Source organism: Anser anser (genome assembly GCF_964211835.1).
Source record: "Anser anser genome assembly, chromosome: 2".
Classification (NCBI taxonomy): Eukaryota; Metazoa; Chordata; class Aves; order Anseriformes; family Anatidae; genus Anser; species Anser anser.
The window spans coordinates 119,271,193-119,287,579 of record NC_139721.1 but is presented as its reverse complement, the minus strand read 5'-3'; the positions used below and the strand labels follow the sequence as shown (position 1 = coordinate 119,287,579).

Below are 16,387 nucleotides of genomic sequence, written 5' to 3'. Positions count from 1 at the left end.
TTAATTTCTGAAAAGCATTCTGACTTCCTCAAGGTCACTCAATACGTGCATCTTACTACTTGACAATAGAGATTTCCTGATAGGGATTTATAGGCTTCCCCCTTTTCTTCAGTAAAGTCACACCCATAAATATTTTAATAGGATTCCATCAATAGCATGCAAACTAGGAAGGCAAATTAGAGCTTAATATATAACCGGAGTGAAAGAGATATACAAGGCAGTTGTTGCTAAAGGCACTGCAATCTATAACACTGATCTCTTATAAGGGGTATTTTGCATTTTAGCTTTGAAAATGTCTAGTGTGGAAACATGTACGAGACCAGATGACCACAAATGTGCTTACTCTAGAAATAACAGACTTGTACACTTTGCTTACAGTAAAACCCAAAGTTTTGACCAAAAAGGGCCTCCTTGAGCTGTGGACAGAAGGGAATTCTATCCAAAAAGCTTCAGTCTGGATGAAGACCCACAGTAGCCTCTGTGAACGTCACTACGCTAATGAGAAAAAGTATTTTATGAAAAGATCCTAGAACACTAAGTGAGATACTCTGAAAGCATCTTGGAAAGATGGAACCAGATAATGACATCCATATCAATTGTCCTTTCTTGATCACTCCTTCCCTCCCGTTACAAAGAAAAAGCACGTAATTCTCTATTATTGTCACCTCAGGGTAGCAACCGGCTTGACCTCAATTATTTTAAAGATGCAAACAATGAACAGTAAAATTGGAATGACTCTGTTATGTAATAGTTATTAAGGCTTAGACACACACATCCTATCAATGAAGCTTCAAAGGAGCAAGTTAATTTTCACTTGGCATGTAATTTGCAGACAGAGCCACAAAAAGTGACAGAACAAACAGAACTATACCTCTGACAATCAGGGTGGCAGCTAAGCACCAGGGCACATTTTCTTTTCAATTCTTGCCACTTTCACAATTCTATTTCTTCCCTTGGAGAAGGAGACAGAAAAAAAAGAAAAAAGAAAAAAAAAGGGGAAAAAAGCCTCCCTACCACCATCTGCTATTCTGTTCTCTTTTCCCTAACCAGAAATCCACATAATCTCTGTTAAGGGAACAACTGAAAAGCCAGTTGCTACATATCTTCATTGTCTCAGCTGACAAAACATAATTTCCTTTGGGGTTTTATTTCGATTTTTTTTTGCTCAGTCTTCTCATAGTGCTCTCCACAGGGTGGTTCCTTGTGAGGAGACAGAGGAACAAATGTCATTAGGACTGATTCTAAAAGCAGAGCCTAAGACAACCAGTAGAAAACACAGTATGAAGCAGGGAGCCTGAATTGGTTGTTTCTTTTCCTTAGCTATTGCTTCCAATCTGCTGTTCCCATTGATGCTGATGCTGTTCCACTGGTCACCATCAGCACTTCACCATGGGCCATGAGCTCTCCAGGGACCTCGGCAAACGACTTACACTCTAGGGAGCAGCTACCTGTTAGTTAGCATCTCCTGACATTTACCTTTTTTCTGGTTAATTTACTCATATACTCCTATGCTCCACTCTCTGTCAGCACTATGCATTCAATTCCTGTTTTATAACTTTAAATTCTGCAACTTGGACACTTGCTGCATATCCTTACAAGATAGTATCACTGTACTTTTTGAAAGCAGCGTTCATTACTCATTGATGATCTACAGAATTCTTACTCATTGGCCTACTGTCCAGTAAATTACTAGCCACACTTTCAAGCTCCCTTGCTGTTAGTTGCACAGCTACAATAATCAGACTGTATTTTGGAGGTCGTCGTAGGTTTTTTTTTGTTTGTTTGTTTGCTTTTTTAGCTCGTAAGGGCTGTCTGGATATGGAGGGAGAGAGGAAAGATGGGACAAAGGGTCTTTTTTGGAGATCCATCTGGAAGCTTTAAACATTCCCTCCAAGACTGAAGGAGAAAAAGTAATCCACTTTCCTGAGAAATTCTCAGACTGGTACAACTCAGGTATGCATGAGGAACCACTTCCTTTCCTTCAATGCTTTAAAACAGATCAGCAAGAGAAGAAGCTGACCTAGCCACCTGTCTCACAAAAGCATGTCTCTGTTCAGAACAAAAGCCAGGATATTCTTAACAGATCTAACACCAAAGAGCGTATGAAATCTGTAACAGCACTGAAACACTGGAAGAAAAAATTCCTCTGATTGTCAGCTGTCTTCAGGCTGTTTCATGGAGCCAATCAGCAAGTCTTCAGATGAGAAGGTTTTTATTATTTATTTTTTTTAACTAAGATCTAAGATCTGGCTCCTGTAATAAAAAAAAACAAGTGAAAAAGCATTATGCAGACAAGTACTGCTCATTGATAGAGTCTATCTCCGCAAATCAGGGTGAGTAGGCTGTTCTTCTCTCCCCCTCCAAGTGCTGAGTATCAATCTAGCACTGGTCATTTTGCCACTGGAGGGAGCACTCTGGGGATCGGTGTCTATTTTTTGCAGGAGATAACTGGTTTTCTTATTTGCCTGTTGTACTAGAGCTCTCTGGGGATACTCCACGCATGTGCAGGTAATGCATGCCATTTGCTGCCTGCAAAAGGCTTGTACCAAAGCATGACTTGTAACTGCTGTGTTTCCCCACCACGTCTCACAAGCTCTTTCCTTGAGCATTTGCTTCTTAATAGTCACTTATTTAGACTTATGTTTGCTATTAAAGATGACTCAAGGGGAGCGGGGTATAGGGATCGTGTGGTAAAGGCACAGAGAAGAGAAAAAGCACATAATGCCTGCCAAGGTTGGTGGGATTTTTTCCCTCTGAGTTGCTCCCAGGGATCAAGAACCAAAAATTGAGAAGCAAAAGGAAAGAGCTTGCAATTTCAAGTAAATCTTGGACAGCAACTGGCTGTCATCCAGCCAAGCAGGAAGCACATTGTTGTATTTTAAACCACAGAATGCAGCACTGAGAACACGGTTTCTGAAAAGCTTCTTGTAGAAAATTAGATTGTTTAATTTTAATATAAGGATTACTTCAATATCTGCAAGTAAAGTCATTAGTTTTAGTGATTAAAATGTTACTCACAAGTACATTACTCTATGAGCTCTTCTGAACAGCAGTTTTTCTTACATTTCAGAAGGATTACTTCAGTGCAGTTAATAGCTATAGCACAGAACTGGAACGCATATTTTGATTATTGACAATTAAGGTACATTTGTGAGTATTAAGCATTCAAAAGAACACCTAAAAGGTTGCTGCTAGTCATTAAGTCAACATCAGCAACCACAGAAAAATGCTATTAGTTCACCACTGTATAGCGTATTATTGATAAAAGCAATTTTTTGTACTTTGAGTAAGATTAGTCTTCAGAAGATAAAAGGCCACATTTCACTGGATTATAAATTATACATTTCAACACGTGGATTTTGGAGTGGGGAGCTTTCTCTCAGAACACATCACTAGCAAATGTAACACTGGATTTAAAAAATAAAAATAAAAATAAAGTATCTCATTCCACAACAGAATACAGAAACTCACCTATGGCCATACAGAGTAGCCCAGTGTGGCATATAAGCAGTTCTCCAAACTTCTGATGGAGATTTCCAGTGTGTCTGTATTGGGCCTATTTGGCAAGGGTTTGGTAGCATGGGGACTGCAGGGGGTGGCTTCTGTGAGAAGAGTCTTGGAGCTGCCTCATGTCAGATCAGAGCCAGCTCCAGCCACAGCTTAGCCAGTGAGTGACGTTGGTTGTGCCTCTGAGAGAGCAGATTTAAGAAAGGAAAAGAACTGCTGTGCAACAGCAGCTGGGAGAGAAGAGTAAGAAAATGTAGAGAGAAATAATCCCACAGATACCAAGGTCAGTGCAGCAGGAGGGCAGGAGGTGCTCCAGGCACGCAGCAGCAGTTCCCCTGCGGCCTGTGCAGGGAGAGGCCCCTGGTGGAGCAGGCTGTCCCCCTGCAGCCCATGGGTCCCACACGGAGCAGATCTCCACGCTGCAGCCCGTGGAGGAGCCCCCGGTGGAGCAGGTGGATGTGGCCTGGAGGAGGCTGCGGCCCATGGAGAGCCCCTGCAGCAGCAGGCCCCAGGCCGGAGCTGCCGCCCGTGGGGGACCCATGCTGGAGACGTTTGCTCCTGACAGATGGACCCCATGGTATGGACCCATGTTGGAGCAGTTGTTGAAAAACTACTGTCCTTCAGCAGTGTATGGGAAGCCCATGTTGGATGCGTTCAAGAAGGACTACATCCCATTAGTGCCCAACGTGGGGCTCAAGCCCGTGACCCTGGGATTAAGAGCGCCAAGCTCTTCCCTTTCTCTTCTATCCTTAATTTAACTTCCTTTCACTCCCCTTCCAATTAGCTACCTAGTCTGTAGTAGGTGCAAAATAAAATTTTATTTCTGTCACATCCCACCTCACTTTCATAATCTGGGGAGCCACTGTGCCAGAAGATAAATAGATTTGCTTATAACTACCATGAAGTATGCTTTAAACAACTCTCGCATGCACAGTATACAGTGGAATGACCTTCAGTTTTAATCAAAGTAGGTATTACTTTCCCATCTTACAATCAGTTCAGCTCATGTTTTCTGAAAAGCAAGTGAACTGTTACTATCAATGCCATCTAATCGTGCTTTTCCTGGGCCATAGGGGAAGCCTTGGATAAAGTGTACTCCTTTGGCTTGTGATGCAGAGACAAAGCACTGCAAATCCACCCTTTGACTTTTCCCACCGTACCAAAGCAGGCTGTCAGCTGGTTTGAAGTTGACATCAGTAACTTCACATCACTGAGGTGATTCAACATACATTGCCATGGTTTTGAGCCAGTTTGTGACGTACTGTAATATGGGCAAATCATATTTATACAGCAACTTTTACACAAATTCATGTGCTTTGTGTCTGCCAGCATAGACCTACCAATAAAACTGCAATTGGATAACTGGGGATCTCTGCGAGGAAAAATTGCAAGCAGTCAGCCCAGAACAGAGTAGACATCATCATCAGAACACACTGAGCAATATGTACGAGGATGTAAGACAATGTTTCCTGAGCCAGAGACAAATATGTGAATCATTTTCATATTGTATGTCCTCAGTCAGTTACAGGTATACATCTAGTAGCTGAAACACAAAGCTACAGAGGAGCGTGTATCAAATTCAGGCAGACAGAGTTCAATTTACCCTGCTGGATTAACTGTTATTAGTCATAAGGGATACGAACTGTATTTTTAAAAAATAGTCAGAAATCAGGGTTGCAACCAAGAAGCAGGCAAACAGCTCCTTAAAAGCCTCAATGTAGCATACACAAGGCTTTAAAACATTCAAAACCTGAAAGCCAAGCATTAGTGAGGGAAATTATAAGGACGTGTTGCAAAAGCTGCTTATCAGGTCTTTGTTAAGTAACAGATGAGAGCTATCAGTATCACAGTATCACAGTATCACAGATTTCTAGGTTGGAAGAGACCTCAAGATCATCGAGTCCAACCTCCGACCTAACACTAAGTACTCCACTAAACCATATCCCTAAGCTCTACATCTAAACGTCTTTTAAAGACCTCCAGGGATGGTGACTCCACCACCTCCCCGGGGCAGCCCGTTCCAATGCTTAATAACCCTTTCGGTAAAGAAGTACTTCCTAACATCCAACCTAAAACTCCCCTGTCGCAACTTTCGCCCATTCCCCCTTGTCCTGTCACCAGGCACGTAGGAGAACAGACCAACCCCCACCTCTTTACAGCCTCCTTTCAGGTAACTGTAGAGTGCGATAAGGTCGCCCCTGAGCCTCCTCTTCTCCAGGCTGAACAAGCCCAGCTCCCTCAGCCGCTCCTCGTAAGACTTGTTCTCCAGACCCCTCACCAGCTTGGTCGCCCTTCTCTGGACTCGCTCGAGCACGTCCATGTCCTTCCTGTAGCGAGGGGCCCAAAACTGAACACAGTACTCGAGGTGCGGCCTCACCAGAGCCGAGTACAGGGGCACAATCACTTCCCTAGACCTGCTGGCCACACTGCTTCTTATACAGGCCAGGATGCTGTTGGCCTTCTTGGCCACCTGGGCACACTGCTGGCTCATATTCAGCCGACTATCAACTATATATAACCAACTATAACCGACTATAACCAACTATCGACTATAGTGTTTACTATTTTCTATTTGTTTTAAAATCAAAATGTTTTCAGTATTTTTAAGTGTAGTATACAGCACTCTGGGTGTTATACAAGAATTTGAAGACTATAATAAGTCCCTACATAAATGTATATAGTAATGTAAACAGAATAGTACACATAAAATATGAGACATTTCTATGGTTACTTTCTCTTGGACAGAAATTACTTAAGTGCTTTCTATACTTAATGTCTGAAACTTGGGTAGCCACTTAATATTACGCTATCATGTGTTGCCACTAACAACACTCAAAAATGTCTTCGACTTAATTTAATAAAAACAGTGCTTGAATGTGGGTTAATGAAATAGCCCCTGTATTTTGGAAGCAGTCCTACCCATTATAAACACAGGTGCAGAAGTTAAGTGCACCTTGTCGTGTTAAGGGTTTGCTGTGAAGATCATCACTGCATCCGGCCAGCCAGAAACCTGCCCTGTAAGGCCACTAAACAAGCAGCCATGAAATGTGATCCTCTAATCTGAAAAATAAGGTTTGCAGAAGCATGTTTGCTTCAAAGCTTCATTTTCAAACTGTCAACTCGAAATTGAAACTAATGCATTATCTGAGTGAGAGAACCGCCTGGTAGCTTTACAAAATGTAGGCAAATATATGCTCTGCTCTATTTCACACAGAACAGGTGAATTCTGTTTTTATTTACAAAATTAATTGAGAGTTTTGAAGGCATGCAGAAGTTGGAGATTGAATTTCCTTCAAATTTTATTTCTCAAGCTCCTTTGGAAGCTTACCATTTAGTTAACATTTAATGAAATGCTCTAATAACCACAAATAGTAATCCTAGTTTCTCTGCAATTGCTTAAGAAAATGAATGCTGCAGCAGCCTCTAAATGTAGCTATCATACATGTATTATCCTGAACTTAGAAAATGCCATTTATTAAGTGATTGAAAATGATCATCTTTGCACATTTTCAATTACTACTCAACTACAGTCTGAGAAAATTTTAATAAAAAGAGGCCCTGTTTACATCATTAATATTTTTCAGATTTGGAACAACAACAAAAAAACAACACCCAGAAACAACAAACCAGGTTCACTCTTGAAATAACTCACATGGACAAATGGTGTAATTTAGAAGAACATTTGTTCTGTGATTCCCATAGCAACCTTAATTCTCCCTGACTGTGTATCTGGTATCCTGGATGACTCAACCTTTGCTTGAATACAAAATCAAATGCACAGAACAAGGTGCAGTTTAGAAAGGTGCAACCTGTATGCATTCTTAATGACCTCAAATGTACTTTTGTGTTATTCACATAACACAAAAGTATTCACCTTTACTCTATGCAATTTAATAATTATTGGTTTATAGTACTGTAATTTTTTATAAGCGCATCCACATTTACTCCTTAGGAAGGTACTAGCCTGATCGCAGATTTAAGAAACCCATTTATCCCTTAAGGAGACATGTTTTTATTGATCTTTGCAATACTAACTTAAGGTAGAACAAACAGCTTTAGGAAATGACACTTCTATAGACAAATGAAATAGACCCCAAAGAAACTGCCACAGTAGATATCAATTAATTTCACCTGTTACTGTATGGTTTAAATTAACCTTTTGTCTACAAGGACAGCAACTAATCACACCAACACTGCTGAACAGCTAGAAGGAAATTTCAGCATGTTCGCAATGGTATTTTCATACAGTAGAAGGAACACACGTTTCTAGAGGAAACAAAGAACTTATTTGCATAAGTCCCATAGGAATCAAAAGGTAATGATTTTAAATATGCAGCAAAGGACTTGCAAGAAGCAGCAGGACTGTCATCTTGCCAAAAAGCTGCCCTTTCCAAATTCTGGAACTGCCCGTTGGCACGTAAAATGGATGTCACACTGGTGGAGGCCCTGTGAAATCTAGATCTCACTGCACCAGATGTTCAGAACACATGCCAATGACTAGTCTACTGGAGAATACCACAAGTTGTAGCATATATCGCATTTCAGAGGGGTCAGAAACGTCTCTTTCAACCTTTTAAAATGTTGAAAGAAATATTTTTTCCATCTTTTTTTTGGTTAATCCTATTTAATTTCTCTAAATTTCTGTAAATAACATATGTTGCTACAAAACGTTCACAAGCTGCAATTCTAGGTTCTTTAACAACAGTGGTAACACTGGCAGAGGGTATACTCTAATCACTCTCAGCCAAATTAAACACCGTTCCAAGATGAAGTGTGCTGCTATTATCTACTTCAATGGCAGCTAGAATGTAATACGAGGTGTGATGCAGCCACGCGGCTTTCTGATCCAGCTAATTTTGACTGCCTACAGTAAAGAATTCTGCAAGTATAACTCTTCTACCACAAATTGCCATGAGGAAAATGATATGCATAGTTTAAAAAACAGAATGCAATTTCAAGACCACACACAATTAGTTTACCATAAAATCACTTACTAAAAATCAGTTGGAAGCACTCTTTTACTGATAAATTATGGCCCAAATAAAGAGGTAGGATCTCGAATAATTCTGCATAAAACGCAATACATAGTACATCAATTCTTCCAAATTAACATATGGTAAGTTACATTTTTGATAGAGCATTTCATAAATCAGTACAGAGTGAACTATTAACATCAAGTTAATAGAAGCAAAAATCTCATTTAAGAGAATATTATTTTAAGTCTTACAAAAAAAATCATAAAAAACAATGTTCCTTAGCTCCTTTTCAACTCAATGCTATGAAAAAGTATTCTGAATATTAAAGCTTTTATAGCAGCCAAAAGCTCCATATCCATGCTTAATTTAAACTCAAAATTCTGAAAAAAGGCTCTAATTTTTCATTTTGAAAAATTCTAATTTCAGAACAGAAATGCCGCGTGCGTCATTTTGGGGACCTATAAGGTCACTTTTACAACTTCTATGAAATTTTGCACATCAGTTCAGTTCTAATTAGACCTTTTGCTATGATGCTTTTTTACACTACAGTTCTCTACACTGCCTTAGAAAAAGTTAAGTTAGCCATAACCGACAACAGCAGAAAATAATCTATTGTTAATTTTCACTATGAACATAAATGGGAAAAGAACAATCAAGTATTAGCAAATATCACTGCAATATGTCAAATATACGAGTACATTTGTCCAATTTGCAACATGAAGATGCACTTCACTGTTTGCAAATAACATGGTCAAATCAAGACAAGTTGGTCCAGAATCGAGCAGCGATTTCAATTTCAGCACTTTCCAGGGATGTTACACAAGGTAATGAAGACCATATGACCCAAGTGAAGAATTACCCTTTTGCAGCACTCCTGTTTTTCACAGGTCTCATATATAAAGTTGTAGTATTACCATAACATTGTTTAAAATACTACTCCCCCAAAAAAACAAAACAACAACAAAAAATGCTTCTTCCCATTTACCAGAAGTGTATCAACTCTTTCCATTGATTCAGCTACTGCATATATAAGATTTGTTAACATAGTCCTATTTGTAGTACGTTAAAAAAGGCTTATTTGGATGTCAAAGCTTCTGTTACTTCATTCTGTAAGGAGAGCACTAACAAAGATCTATAAACCTTTTGCAGTCCTGTCCCTTCATCCAAATCATACCAAATTCCAAATAAAAAGCAAAGATTTGGGTGTTGAGAAGGGGGAGGGGGGGTGTTTTTGTGCTTTTAGTTCTTATTTCTCCTCTGATAAAAAAGGACTAAAAGGGATTTAAGTGCAGTTTTGTGAATGCCTCTGGCTCCATCTCTTTATTCATAAATTTAACAAAGGAGGGTAAGTCAAACAGTCACCATCAAGTCATAAGGAACAAGAACATGCCCTGAAAAAGCAGGCAAAATAAACCCAAGTCTGTCACATCTGCTCTTGAAAACAGGTGAGAAGGAAATACACAGAACATGTCATTGAAATGAAATCTTTCCAGACTAAGGAATCAGACAAAGAGATTCTTATCTTTTCACAAGATGGAAAGAGGATCAGTCACACAGCCATTTCTTAGAGACTGGGAAAGAAGGCAGAGAGACTGATTTTTGACTCCAACATGTTCTTCTTTAAAAAGCAGGAAAAAAATAAAGAATAAAAAATTCAGTGCACAGAAGGTAAACTTCACATACTTCCTAATGAAATCTTATGTTTAACTTAGTTTCATTTTCTTTCTCTGAAAAATACTAATTTCTTTTAAGCTTTCAAACATTACCGTATGCTTTGTATCTAAAATGTATATTGTTGCCCTCTAACCTGTTCTCACAGAGGCAGTGCTCCAGCTGAGGTGTGACTCACATTAAATATAGGAAAATTATCATCTGCTATGATTACAGATTAAAATCCTGTCATATTTACCTTTTAGCAATGACATCACGTTGCAACAGTCTGCAAACAAATGAGTCAGCAACCACCAGGCCTTTTCTGTAGAGATGACACCTAGCCGCTTATTCTGTGTTTTACTTTAGACTAGTATTTGTTTCTGCCTTCCTAAATGTAGTTCTTTGCATTTGTTGATTTTGTCTCTTTCCAACTTATTATGAACTGCACACATACTAATTCTCTATTTTTCAATTCCTTTCAGCCTCAACCAGCTTCATTCCCCAAAGCTGCTACAACTCCCACTGTTTATTTTATTAAGACAAGTAAGGCACTCTCTGGATTCAACCTAAGAGAACAAATACATTTAGTAAGGTAGAAACAACTTGGGGGAGATGACTGGTAGGCAAAAGCAAGATATGCTCATGAAAAACAAATAGACGTGTGTTTTCTGTAATATAGTTAATGCGGGTGACAATCAGTGCGCTCTCCAGAGCAGGGAATGAGCATTGTTAATACAATACAGAATACAAGGGAAGTTCTCACTTTTAATGTTACTAGAATAAAAAACAACCATTCTTCATCAGGATGTGTAATCTGAATCCTCAATGTCAGAACATACTAAGATAATTTATTCAAATTCTTACTAAAAGTTCTCGATTTATATAACATTCAAGGACTTAAAAGGACATTCTTCAGATTGTAAATTAAAGGACTGCATATTAAAGGATTGGGGCAGACATTTTAAACCAATGTGTTAAAAGAATGCTTTAAAGCAGTTAGGCTGCCAACAGTTTCTTTGGTGAAAAGGGTGGGAGGGGGACTTAAAAAGGCACTATTAGAAAATAGCAAGAAGTTCAGACAAAGCAAAAATTACAAGAGATGCAAAAAGATGAAAGTGAACTCTGTGAATGTGTGCCCTACTACTTAAGATTAAAACTCTCATACTATTTTTATTTCTAGAACACAGACTTAAATCAGGATAGGAGTTATACTTTTTAAACTCTGGTAAACCATACATTGAAGGAAATACACTTTCTTCTTTGCTTTTCATCCGTTTAATACGAACAAAGCATTCTTCCATCACAGGGCCAACAATAGAAAATTGACAACACAGTCAAGACCATAGCCATATAGAAACAAACTGCTGAGTGGGAGGAGCTGTGCCTTCTTTCACACTCACTCATCAGACTCATTCAAGTTGTTGGGTTTTTTCTTTCTACATTTAAATCCTTTAGAGTCCTCTTTCTAATTGGAAAGGTCTTGCTGCATGCAGCTTCAAAGAGATGTTTCTCCAGCATTGAAGCACCATTGCAAAGTCTGGGAGCTATGGCCAACCTACTTGATCTTTCAATGCATTTGCACACAGCCATCTTAACATCAGCATAAAAAGCCTGTGCACACCAGACCTCAAGTTGAGCCAGAACTAAAGAGAGCCTTTTGCTCAGAAAAGGGATCAAAACAAAGCAGTCAAACAGATTAGGAAACAAAGAGAACTATTGACTTGTCACACTGCATTGCTGATTCTAAAGCAAAATAAAAAGTTACAGCAGATTTGTATCTCTTACCTCTCTGACTTCATGGAGTTGACCAGAACGCTGGCTCTTAGCTCTTCTGGCAGCTGCAGGTGATTTGTGATGGGTAATGGTAACAACAGTTGGCCCACTTTGATTCATATATTTCTGGCCACTAGGAGATGCAGAATTAGCTGTCCCAGGTGGAAGCAGAGATGAGCTTCTACTTCGTGAGGATGAAATGCTCTAGAAGCAGCAACAGAATGCTGGTATTAGCAACCTTTACACAAAAATAATCTGCAGTTCACGCTACAGGTTTGCGCTGTTCTACTTTCCTCACAAACCTGAACCTGGAAATCTAAGCGCTCAGGACTGATTTATTCCTTTTGAAGCATCTACATTGCTCAGCCAGGATCTTCTCAGAAACATGAGGCAACTGCCTTTGTTTCTTGGATTGTCTGAAACTGGCCTCCTCAAAAATCTCTACAAACTCCTATATATTAACATGCTGTTAAAATTCCTATAACCATATTTTTTAGGAAAGATACAAAGGATTTTGAAGACAGATTAAAACAATGCCACTACGAATATCTTTAATGAACTCACTGACCCGTAATTTGTCAAATGGTTTAGTGTGAAAAGCAAGGAAGGAAAAAAAAATTTAATGCTTTTACCTGATGAACATCTGAAACAGTACAGTGCTGTCTTTTGACCGTGAACAGAGCTGGAATTTTGACAAGGCCAATCCACACACCAATTTAACATTACAGTCTGAACCAAAACATGGCTTAAACTGTAAACAGGTTTTGGAGTACTCTTGGGATGAACAGTAAATACAAAAAAGGCTAAAAATAAATCTCCAGCAGCATCTGCAACATAAATACTCTTTACATACAACCTATAAATTTAGTCCGAACATTAGATAGGAGTGAAGAAAGCTCTTCAATCATTTATCGGTGTTGCTACCTCAGTTTGTTTTCTGCAGTCAAGCTCCGATATGCATTAGAACACTGTGACACATCACATATAAGTGCAATATAAAAAGGTTTTTCTCTTCTATTTAAACTGCCAATTGCACCTGCAAGTTTAAAATTGAAACAGAATAATTCCTACCTCATAAAACACAAACCAATTCAGAGAGTGACATTTAGTAGCACTTTAAGAAAGTGAGGTAAATACACAGCGCTGTGGGTGAAAAACCATTTCATCTCTCCTACAAACTCTGCACAAGTAATGATGGCAGCTTTCAATATTTCTGAGAGTTACTGTGAGCGTGGGGGACTACTGTTAAGTCTAATGGCAAGAGCACAAAAGCATTATTTGAGTACAAACTCTCTGCCTATCCCTTACAAGTCACTCTCAAGCTTTGCAATTCTGTAGTTATTTCATTTTAAAAAAAATTAAATGCAAGGTGGACAAGCTCCAGCTAGCACTGGAATTAAAGTCACGCATTATGTTACCAGTACACTGCCTGTAGATGATTAGGCAGAGTATCTAGCACTAACAAGATGGAAAACTGAAATATGTTCTATGTTCCCCCTGCCACCCACCCCCAAATTAGACTTTAGACTTTTTGAGGCATTGTAAGTTTTTTAAAAAATGGGATATCAGAGTCTCAGTATGTGAAGAGCTGCTACTGCAGACATACTTAGTACTCAAAGAAAAAAGCATTATTCCAGCGGCCTGGATTTCCATGTACAAACACTTCCAAGAGTGATGATCTGACTCTGTGCATTCTTTGCTACCATAACTATTAAGATTATAATAACAGGCATCCGCAGAATCAGGCATTTATAAAACTATCTATTCTGTCTGATAATTTACAACTGCATTGAAACTGGATTTGACTCTAAGGCAAAAGATATCTATATGGCATGGGGGTAGAATTTGTTCTAAGGGCACAGAAGTTTGCCGTTTTTTTAAATTCACCTTCCATTTGAAATAGCATTGTTTAGACTTAACTACAGCTTAAAATAACAGAAGAGATATTTGGGAGAAGGGGTTGAGGGAAACTGGATGTGACTCCATTTCCTTTTTAAATAAGTTTCACAGAAAAAGGTTATCCCTAGTATGATAGCAGAATATATTTACTGTTTTTTCTTTTCTAAATTGACTAGCATGAGAATACTCCTAAATGAAATTTTGGGTGCAGAGAAAGAATATAATAATTTCATTTTTCAGCATAAGATAAACTTATCCTCCAGTTTAATAAAAGTTATATTTAGAATGAAATCTTCTGAGGATCGCTGAGGTTCTAGTATCACGCAATCACAATATTAAAAAACCATGACTGCTACCTTCATGTAGCTAAACTGATCATAAAACATAGAACAGCAGCAATTTAAAACAGTGAGCCTATCCATTAGTTTCATGTTAAGGAAAACAACATGCTCTGAGAAGCTGAGTTTTATTACATTTTGATTTTCTTTGGGGGAAAAAATAAGTTACAGATCTGCGAATAATAAAAGTAATATAAAACAACTATGGAAAAAAGCCATGCACTGTTTCTCTTTAAACACAGAATCAGGAAGGAATGCTAGGAGAAAAATGGCTTTCAGAAAAAAATAGCTGTCAGAGTTATCTCATGTAACTTGCACATTTTGAAAAACATTCATGAATTGATCTATACACGTATTTCAAGTTAATATCTGTAACAATTATGTTATTTTGCAATTCAATGCTACTTTGCTTCAAGACGTTGTTTCAAACTGCAGAGAACTGCTTGCAGCTCACCTATGGATCACAACAGACTCAAAGTGCTCCCAGACCCCCCCGACTGCAGCTCACACCTCCCATTTTCTTTGACAGTGTCACCTAACACAATATGCCTTTCACCAAACCATACTTAAACCTTTGGGAGTCATACATTTGATACTGCACCATTAGTATCAAAGCTGCCAGCTAGCTGCATTTTTTTAATTATCTTTGTATCACAAATAAGTAACGAAGACATTTCCAAAAAACAGGTACGCCCATCATTTTAAGGACTCTCTCAATCCAGGTTAGTTTTTTTTTACTGCAAGATTTGTTGTAGTGCATACGAAGTCACTGGGCTACATCAGCTACACTCTTAAACTGTGACCTGAAGCAGACCGAACAGTCTGTGGGACCAGAGTGCCATTATGGCAGCTTTTCGTTACGTTTTGTAAAAGCATGTGGCAGCTTGAAACAGCTGTTGGTAGTGGACATTCATTTAGGGCATGGAGTTTGGGAAGCAGTGGAACAGAAGAGAGAATCAGGAAGACCAGCCCATCTGTAGTTTCAGTAGCAAGTGGTACTGAGGAAGGCTGTCCTGCTACAGCAACCATAGGTAACCCCAAATCTCTACGTATACAATTTCATGACCCAGCAAGGGCTGAACATGTCACACTGCCAGGTGTGCCTGGTGTTTAGCTGAAAGCCTTGCCCTACAACAGTGCTATGGGATCTTTAGAGAGAGCTCACCTCTGCCAGTGAGCCTGTCCTAGAGACCTCTCCTCACCACAAGATAGTTATCAATCCTATACAGCACACCGAGTCAGAAAGATTAGCCATCTAGAATCAGCACATACAGCCACAGCCTGTGCCAAACATCAGAGCCAAATACATTGGTTTGAATGGCTCCTACAGGGCTGTAAGTTTTCCTCACCTCTTTGTTTTCTGTCCTTTTACACCTTAGTTCCATTTAGTAACCCTGTTTTTCCAAGCAGCGTGCCATAAAACTCTACCAGCCCACTATACAAATCCTCTCACATCTGATTTGGCATTATTCTTTAGAGGATGTACCAAAAATACAAAACCAAGATGAACTCCACACTAGGACCTCTGGCTACCCATAAAGCTAGCCCTAGGCAAGTCCCCAAGATAAATATAAAATTCCAGCGTAGATGAAACCGTTCTTCTTTGCCATACCCTCACCCACCAATGAGACTGGGGCAAAACCTGAATACTGACTGAAATGACACAAAACTGCAAGGAATTAACGCTAGTAAGGGGGAAGCACTTGGAGATGCAAAAACTAGTAGCATACAAAATGTGGACAAATGTTTGCAGTAGACGGTCTCTACAACCACTCAAAAAGCCTTTTGAAGTGGGGCTCCACTCCTCGGTGCTGGAAGCACCAGACCCAGCACAGACAACTGGACCAGCAGCAGAGCTGTGCCTGTTCATCCCAAGGATGTAGGGGTGGCAGCTAATTCTTTCTGCCAAATTCTTCCTGTCAATTCCAGAAGAGACCTCTCCTGAACTGACATACTCAGCCCTTTATGTACTTTCAAATTTTACAACACGTTGTCAACACCTCTACTCCAGCCAAATACTTGACTCTTCTTGTGCAGAACTTCTCCAAATTAAAAACTGGGAAGGGAAGGCATCTCTTCTGCATTTAGACACAGAGCTGTGTAAAAATCAATTTTTCTCTTTTTTTGTTAAAAACATTAAAGCCAACATGATGATTTCCATAGCTAAAATCAATCTAATTACACACCATACTACAACAGCCATTTTCCCAAAGTCACTCTCCCAGGAAATCAAAGCAATGA

The 16,387-nt window shown here is 39.2% G+C and overlaps 1 protein-coding gene across 6 annotated transcripts in view; it reads right to left on the bottom strand.

Annotated features, from left to right (window-relative positions):
* Nucleotides 1–16,387, bottom strand: part of OSBPL10 (oxysterol binding protein like 10) — a 122,009-nt gene that overhangs the window by 57,370 nt on the left and 48,252 nt on the right. For all 6 annotated transcript variants that reach the window (XM_083827300.1, XM_083827295.1, XM_083827299.1 and 3 more), the window contains exon 4: nt 11,922–12,113. In XM_083827300.1, the coding sequence (XP_083683426.1) occupies nt 11,922–12,113 (192 nt within the window). The remainder of the gene's footprint in view (nt 1–11,921; nt 12,114–16,387) is intronic.